Source organism: Octopus bimaculoides, chromosome 7 (genome assembly GCF_046866305.1).
Source record: "Octopus bimaculoides isolate indiv1 chromosome 7, ASM4686630v1, whole genome shotgun sequence".
Classification (NCBI taxonomy): Eukaryota; Metazoa; Mollusca; class Cephalopoda; order Octopoda; family Octopodidae; genus Octopus; species Octopus bimaculoides.
This window is the reverse complement of record NC_142934.1, coordinates 59486917-59496165: the sequence shown is the minus strand read 5'-3', so window position 1 is coordinate 59496165 and position 9249 is coordinate 59486917. Positions and strand designations below refer to the sequence as shown.

The 9249-nt window shown below is 37.2% G+C and overlaps 1 protein-coding gene across 1 annotated transcript in view; it reads right to left on the bottom strand.

The window, feature by feature from the left end:
- The window catches only part of LOC106875909 (histone-lysine N-methyltransferase EHMT2), a 26145-nt gene extending 18444 nt beyond the window's left edge, over positions 1 to 7701 (bottom strand). The window contains exon 1 of the mRNA XM_014924225.3: positions 7089 to 7701. Coding sequence (XP_014779711.1) covers positions 7089 to 7138 — 50 coding nt within the window. The 5' untranslated portion in view covers positions 7139 to 7701. The remainder of the gene's footprint in view (positions 1 to 7088) is intronic.
- Between the last annotated feature and the right edge of the window lie 1548 nt (positions 7702 to 9249).

Sequence of the window (9249 nt, the reverse complement as noted above, 5' to 3'; positions counted from 1 at the left end):
TGCACTACCAATACCTGCAAGTAAGTTCTGCTCATTGTGGATCCTAACATGTCTTTTAAGACCCCCATTGGATTTGCAAACCCTCTGGCACACACCACATTCAAACGTGTGCACAGACATATAATCAGAATAGCTGGATGAGGTTTGTTTTCCATGGGTTCGCAGGTGAGATTTGAGGCCAACCAAGGACAGACATGGTCTGTCACAGACTGTGCACACAAAAAGGTCCTTGTCATTCACCTTCTCAGTCTTTACATTTTTCCTTAAATGTCTCTTGAGCCCTGCTTGCATCATCCTGGCCTCTTCAAATGCTTTCACTCCACTCCACACCCTTGTTCGCCATCCAACTCGATCTGAAGCGAGGACTTCTATATCTTTTGGAGCCATTCCAATTGACTTCATAGCAGTCCTTATGCCATCCTTAAACCTTTTTTTAGGTTTATGCCGATAACGTTTCCCCTCTGCAAGCTCACCATAAAACAGCTGTTTCGGCATGCGTTCATCTGCCATTCGAATAATATGGCCACACCATCTCAATTGGTTCCTCAAAATCATGGCTTTAATTGAGGGGATGTCTGCAGATGCAAGGATATCTGTGTTTGGAGTAAAAGAATTCCATTTAATTCTTAAAATATGACGAAGGCATTTTTGGTGGAATTTTTCTAACATTTTAAAATGCCTTTCATAACAGGTCCAAGTTTCACAGGAATACAATAGGGATGTTAAGACAAATGATTTGTAAAGAGTCAGCTTTGTATTGTTATTTATATGTCGCTGGCGCCAGACGCGTGACTCCAAGCCACCAAATGCTTTTGTTGCCCTTTGAATTCGCAGGTGTATTTCCGTATCAAGATTTCCATCATCTTGAACAGAGCTTCCCAGGTAGACAAATGAATTGACAACCTCAAGTAACTTTCCCTTAACAAAAATTTTAGGGAGGTTACAAACAGCACCATACGCAGGTTGATACATTACAACTGTTTTTTTCAGATTGATGGTCAGGCCAAAATCATCACAAGCTGGATCAAATGCAGATACAAGGGATTGCAGACCCGATTCAGAATGACTAACCAGATCGCAATCGTCAGCATACAAAAGTTCCCTAATAAGTGAAGTAAAAACCTTCGTTTTAAACTTCAGTCGGGTCAAATTAAAAACATTCCCCGTTGTTCGATATTTTATGTAGATACCCTCCTCAGAGTTTTGAAAAGAATGTACATATATACGACGGGCTTCATTCAGTTTCCGTCTACCAAATCCACTCACAAGGCTTTGGTCGGCCCGAGGCTATAGTAGAAGACCCTTGCCCAAGGTGCCACGCAGTGGGAATGAACCCGGAACCATGTGGTTGGTAAGCAAGCTACTTACCACACATCCACTCCAAGAGAGTTAGAGGTTGTGAATCCAACCAAGTAAGGGATAGTATCTATCCAATATACTGCTGGTAGTACACCCAATTATTAATACAAAAGTGTTGGTTATTGCGTGGAATTATATACTTTTAACAAAACTGTCCGATGAACGGGAACGTGAAACTTCGAGTAACAGTTTTTTGTTATATTTCTGCTGCTTTTAAATAAAGCATGTTACTCTACCTCTGGTATTTGAGTACTCTTTTTTCCACCTTGTTGCACATTTATGTTCTTACCCCGGTATATATATATATATATATATATATATATATATATATATATATATATATATATATATATATTTATATAAAATTATTTAAAATTATAATACAGGGTATCAAGAGATACCACCACGCTGAAAAAATAGCAGTCAAATCCTGACTCCAAATTGTGGTTTTGGAGTCAGGATTTGACTGCTATTTTTTCAGCGTGGTAGTATCTCTTGATACCCTGTATTATAATTTTAAATAATTATTACCTTTGATGGTTTTCATTCCCATACTGACCACTTGATAAGATCAATATTTTAAATACCGATCTTATCCTTATTTATATAAATATATATATTTATATATATATATATACCGGGGTATATATATATATATATATATATATATATATATATATATATATATATATATATATATATATATATATATATATATATATATAAACTTATATCCCCTCCAGCTCACACGCCCTCAAATCTCCACCCACGCACCCACCACCATCATCATCGCCGCTCAATGTCCATTTTCCATGTGGATGTTAAACGATGACCATGATGATAATGATGGATGAATGCGCAAATATATGGGCACGTATGAAGCAGAAAAAATACACACGCGCGAGTATGTGTGTATATATACATATTTACACATATATATCCACACACATGTATACATACATGTATGCACACATGCACATGTGCATGTATCACACCCGTATATTTACATATACCCACATACACATTCACACGTACACACACATACATTTTTTCTTGTTCTTTAAATCCCAAATACTAAGACTAGTAGAAGAAGACCTGTTTCTATTACTAAAGATGTAAATATGGTTAGAAATACGTTTCTAAATAAAATTCTACGTGACACCTATATAAATGTAAATCCTGCCCTCGGAAATAACCTTACATCTGTAAACAACATTCTTTCGTTTATAGTAATTCTTATATAATATATGTATGTATGTATGTATGTATGTATGTATGTATGTATGTATGTGTGTTTATTTGTCCCCCGTCATCGCTCGACAAGCGGTGTTGGTGTGCTTATTTTCTCGTGACTTGGCGGTTTGGCAAAAGATTTTGAAAGAATAAAGTACCGGTCTGTTAAAAAAGAAGTACATACATACATACATACATACATACATACATACATACATACATACATACAGGGTGCAGTGAATTGTCGTCTAAATTACGCAAAGATAAAAATAAAACTGACGTCTCATTTTAACAAATATATTTACCGAAATTACATAAAAATATCTTGAAATACTAAAGAGTAAATTTATTCAATAAAATCGCCATTGCCTTCAATCGTGGCTTCCAGACGACTTCGGAATCTCATGCAACTCTTCTGGACGGTGTACTTGTCTAAGTTGGTGAATGCTGCCATAATCCTTGCCTTCAGTTCATCTTTGGTGTTACAAGGAGTTTTGTTGGTTTCTCGTTCAATTGCGCTCCACACATAATAATGATGGGGGTTGCAATCTGGGGAGTTAGCTGACCAGATGTTAGGGGTGATATGGTCGCAGAAATTGTCTGACAGCCATGACTGGGTTTACCTGCTTGTGTGAAATGATCCAGAATCCTGTTGCCAGACACAGGGTCTTCCAGCAGCCACCCTATTGACCCATGGCAGCACTACTTCCTCCAGGCACTTGATGTAGGCCTCCGTGCTGAGTCTGAGGCTGTATGGGAAGATGAATGGAAGCATAATGTTGCCATCACTAGTGAATAATTTCAAGCACCATGATGTTGATTTCTATAACTCTCGGTACATGTTTTGGGGACACGACAAGCCAATGGTTGTTCTGTGTATTCACCATAAGAAACTGGCAGAAATTTTCTCGTCTGAGAAAACCAAGGTATGTTCGCTTGGAGGCGATGCTTGAGTTTGTTCAAAAGCTTCATAGCGCGGTCTTTTCTCTTGTCCTTGATGACTTGGGATAAAAATCGGCCCTTTCTCATCTTGTATGAGGAATACGGAATGTCTTCATGCACTACCTGCCTGATCAGAAACTCAGATTTTCCCATGTTCCTGGCGATGGACCTGATTGACTTGGAGGGATCGTTGTCATTCATGGCCTCGATCTCATCAATAAATTCAGTTCTTTTCGATTAGAGTGAGTTTTTCGAGCTGCTGTACCTTCGTAATCACCATTAGATTCATTCAACTCTTTCCGAATCCTCTGCACTTTCCTTAGATTGACACCTAAACACTCTGAAATGTTCGTATTGAAGCTTCCGGTACGAATGTCAAGCAGTACATGTCGTTTCCAAATTTCTGGCAGAGTGCATTGCGTCATGAGGCTGTTTTTTTCACAGACGGTGCCCAACTGACCTTCCTACAGAGATGTAAGACTTACAGTATCTTCTGTCAAGCTTTCGTTTGAGTTCGTTTTGCCTTGATAGAGTTTAGAAAGTAAATTTTTTAAAAAGGCTTATATTAAAAAAAGATGTTGCAGGATTGTTATGAACCTGAGCATGTTTTAGCAACTGCTTTTGTTCCTCAAAATAACAAAATAACACACATTTTTACACCCCTTTTAAAGAAATCCGTGTGTGTGTGTGTATGAGTGGGTGCTGAAAATTTCCTGGCTTTAAGGGTGTCGTAAAAGATCTGGTTGGTGCCCAATATTCCGAGTTCTTTTACAGGGCTTAGAAAGACTGAAGGACCGCTGCAATAAGTGTGTGAATCTGAGAGGGGAATAGGTTGAAGAAAATCATGATTAACTGATCCTCCTGTATTTTCTTTAACCCAAAACAAGGAACTTTTCAGCAGCCCTCGTATGTATGTATGTATGTAAGCAGTCGACAAAATCAAAAACAAACAATGCGCACGCGCGAAATTAAAAATATAAAATGGCGTCAAGCTACCCATCGCACCCTATATATATATGTGTGTGTGTGTGTGTGTGTGTGTGTGTGTGTGTGTGTGTGTGTGTGTGTGTGTATGTATATACATATAGCTGCAGTTCGGCAAAAGAGACCGATTGAATAAGTACTGGGCTTTAAAAAATAGACCATGGGGTCGATTTGTTCGACTAAAACCCTTCAAAGTGGTGCTCTACCATGGACGCAGTTAAACGACTGAAACAACTAAAAGATTTTATATATATATATACATATAAATGCAATGGGATTCTACATAGTTTCCGTCTATTAAATTCATGCACAAAACTTTGTTCAGCCCGGAGCTTTAGTAAAAGACACTTGTTCAGGACTGAGCTCAAAACCACGTGGAATCAAGGTGAACTTCTTAACCTGAGTATGCAAAGTTTCTTTAAAAAGTATGCATTTTTCAAAAGGTTATGAAGAAACAAAGGCGAAGGGGCACCAATCTTTACACGGTTTTCGTTAAATTATATTTTAGAGATGTAAGACCTACAGTATCTTCTATCAAGCTTTTGCTTGGGTTCCTTTTGTCCTTGAAAGAGTTTAGAAAGTAAATAAAAAAAAACAAATAAAGAAAGGTATGTATTAAAAAATGTTCCATGATTGTTGTGAACCTGAGCATGTTTTAGCAACTGTTTTTGTTCCTCAAAATTACACACATTTTTGTACCCCTTTTAAAGGAATCCGTATGTGTGTGTGTGTGTGTGTGTGTGTGTGTGTGTGTGTGTGTGTGTGTGTGTGTGTACGCGTGCGCGCGCATGTATGTATGTATATATGCATGTATGTATGAATGTATGAGTGGGTGCTGAAAAGTTCCTGGCATTAAGGTTGTCGCGAAAAATCTGGTTGGTGCCCAATATTCCGAGTTCTTTTACAGAGCTTATACAAACTGAAGGGCCGCTGCAATAAGTGTGTGAATCTGAGAGGGAAATATGCTGAATAAAATCATGATTAACTGATCCTCCTGTATTTTCTTTAACCCAAAACAAGGAACTTTTCAGCAGCCCTCGTATGTATGTATGTATGTATGTATGTATGTATGTATGTATGTATGTAAGAAGATTGTCTATCTATCTATCTATCTATCTATCTATCTATCTATCTGTCTGTCTGTCTGTCTGTCTGTCTGTCTATCTATTTATCTATCTATCTATCTATCTATCTCATCTTTTATCTTTTACTTGTTTCGGTCATTGGACTGCAGCCAACCTGGAGCACAGCTTGGAAGAGTTTTGTAGAACGAATAGACTTATTTCTTAAAAGTCTTGTACTTATTCGCTCGGTATCTCTTGCTGAAAAACTAAGTCAAGGAGACATAAACAAACCAACGCGGTGGCGGTGGTAAGGTGTCAAGCATGAACACAAAGACGCATATTCCCATACATATGTATTTGTGTGTGTATGTGTATATATATGTATATTTTTATGTACATATATGTATTTGTATATATATGTGTATATACATATGTAAATGTGTATGTATATATACATACATAAATGTGTATGTATATATACATACATAAACACACACACATGCATATGTATATGCATACATACATACATTTACATATTTATACATACATGTAACTAGACGTGGACTACTGGCGATTTTTTTCCCTCTTTCTTCCATTACTTTTGGACTTTCGTATGTTTCCTCTTTCCGAAGAAGAACTTTGCTCGAAACGTAAGACAGCAACTCTTTTAAACTGTTTGGATATATTTTAACACATGGAATAATTTAAACTCAGCACTACAAACAAATAAATCTATTGTCAAGTCCTCTTTCCACACTTATATGAATGAGTTTTGGCGGAAATTCAAAAAATAAAATGATTATGAGGTGTTATATGGTGTGTTTAAACCAGAGTTCTGCATGAGTTTTTACTCTCCATCGTAACTATTTTACAATTAGCTGATGTGAGCTATTTGTAAGTTAAGCGTCTTGGATACAGACGTAACACAGCGATGTACGTACGATAAAGACCTGCTTCAGTTGGACACCGTACAGAATCTCAAATTAATTACCAAACAAAAAACAAGCAGATGACGTTACAATTTAAATATAAATAATTTTGTTTTTTCTTTATTTGTTTTGTTCTATAGATCTTTTTGTCTCCAAATTACATCTATTTAATTTCTATGTATTTTGTACGTTGCTTGTTGCTATTTATTATTATTATTATTATTATTATTATTATTATTATTATTATTATTATTATTATTATTTTCTTTTTGGGTGTCAAACCAACATCCTTTTCTGCCTTATCTTCCTTTTCTTTCTCATTATCAAAACCATCAACATCATCGTCATCACCATCTCGTCATTATAATCAATATCAAGATTTAGTTTGTCTGTTTCGATTAAACTAGGGTCAACAGAAGAAAAACAAATGTTACAATCACAATTTGCAATATATATATACACACACACACACACAAAAGAACAGCAATAATAAACAATAATAGCAAACGATAAATAATGATACTAAAAGTAAGAAACACGTTGGTGAAAACATTAAAAACAAAAACAAAAAAAATACCTCGTTTTCGGTTCCTCTTCGATTTCAGTTTTAGATGAATTCGCGCCCATGTCTTTCTCTTGTGTAGAAACCTCTTTTGTCGTGCACTGAGACGTTCGGGTTGTGTCAAAAGTGCTGTACCTGCTACTTACTGCACGACCTAACTCTGAATTCTAGTAAATATTATCTGCAGCAGAAGACAAATTCCTGAACAAATCTCAGTATTTGTTGACAGCAAATAAAAACAAAAAAGAAAAAGAAAGAGAAAACCTGTTTGTAGGACAGCGTGTGATTGTCTACATCCGGGCGAATGAGTCAACTGTTAAGTTACCAGTCGGACGAGTTTGTGGACCACTCCACTACCAGTCACTCACTAATACCACTTAACCTCCTGCGACTTAAATCATTATAAGACTAGCTTCATGTGATTTAATCCGTGTGTCTGTCAATGATTGGGTTTGATGTTTTTAGTTACCGTTGCGTTTGCAGTTGTGTCAAGGAACACTCGCTACCTTTACTTCGGAATGCATGTAACTCTGAAATTCAAAACAACCACATGGAGAAGGTGTTAGGTTTCAGACTTATAAATCATGAGTTCATTTTAGTTTCGAGCACTTCATTACATCTCGGGGTAGTGAGCTTAATACTACACTGAACCAGTTTATATCAGCTGTTAAGAATGAACACCGGGCTATTGGGGGGGGGGGGCGAGTTTTCTGTGAGAGATTTGCGTCATACCAAGGAGAATTTTATCCGTCTCTTAAATTTGAACTTAGAACACAAATAACTGGAACAAATACAGATGGGTATCTGCTAATCCACTACTTTGGCTTGGTGCGTTTTTATCAATGCTGAAAGGATGATAGGCAAAGTTGACTTTGGTGGAATTTGAACTCGAAGCTAAGACTGGACCAACAGAGTAAAGCATTCAGTGCAACGCTCTAACGAATCTGCCAATTCGCTGTCGAAAACAGGCCTCCTTAATTAATGACGTAAAGGCGGCGAATTGACAGTATTGATTGCACGACGGAAGAAATGCTTAGCAGTATTTCGCCAGTCTTTGTGTTCTGATCTCAAATGTCACCGCGGCCGAGTTTGCCTTTCATCCTTTCTGGGTCGATAAAATAAGCATCAATTGCTCATTGGATTCGATGTAATCGACTAGCACCACACTTCCCGCAAAATTTCAGGCCTTGTGCATATAATATAAAGAATTAATTAATGTAGTGAAGATGACGAACCGGTAGAATCATTCTGCTGGGGTCGTCTTTGCTTTTCATCCTTTCGGAATAAATGAGATAAGTAGCAATCGAAATCGGAGTCGATTGGCTCCCTCCCCACGAAATTTCGAGGTTTGTGCCTATAACAGAATGAATTAATGTGGTGGAAAAAGATTAATTACTGAAAGAAGCAGAGACTTGAGAAGATCATTGGATTAATTGTCTAGACTAGAGCAGAATTATTATATTTTAAACTGTTTCCGTCATTAAACTGCGGTCAGGCTGGGGCATCTCCTTGAAGTGTTTTAGTTGAACAAATCAGTCCCGGTACTTATTTTAAAAAATCTAAATACTTATTTTATCGGTCACTTTGACAAAACTGCTAGGTTATGGGAGAAATAAACAGACCAACACCGGTCGTCAAGCGGTGGTGTGGGGAGAGACACAAACACAAGGGTACAGATACGAATATACGCACACACACACACAAACACGCACACACACATACACACACATATATGATGGGTTTCTTACAATTTCCGTTTACCAAATCCGTTTATATGACTTTGGTTGGCCCCAGACTATTGTACCAGACATTTTCCATAAGCGCCATGCAGTACGATTGAACTCGAAACCATGCACATAACCATTATAGTTGGTTTCTATTAAATCTTTAGTATTCATGTAAAAGCACCAAGTAGATAAAGCATTGCACAGTAACCAGATTTTCGTTCTGTTTCTGGGGTTGATACTACATGGGAAAGTTGCTTACGATATACGTTGTGTCCTGTGTGTGAGAGACTTGTCTCTGTTCTAACTCGACATGTAGAAAATGAAAGTAAGTACCAGTGTAAGGGATTGCTTTACATACGAAAGGTCTTGCTAAAAGCTGTACTTGAAGCTGGTGGTTGAGATGTTGAGATGATGTGATAATCGAGTGCAGCAGTTAGGACAGTTAACGA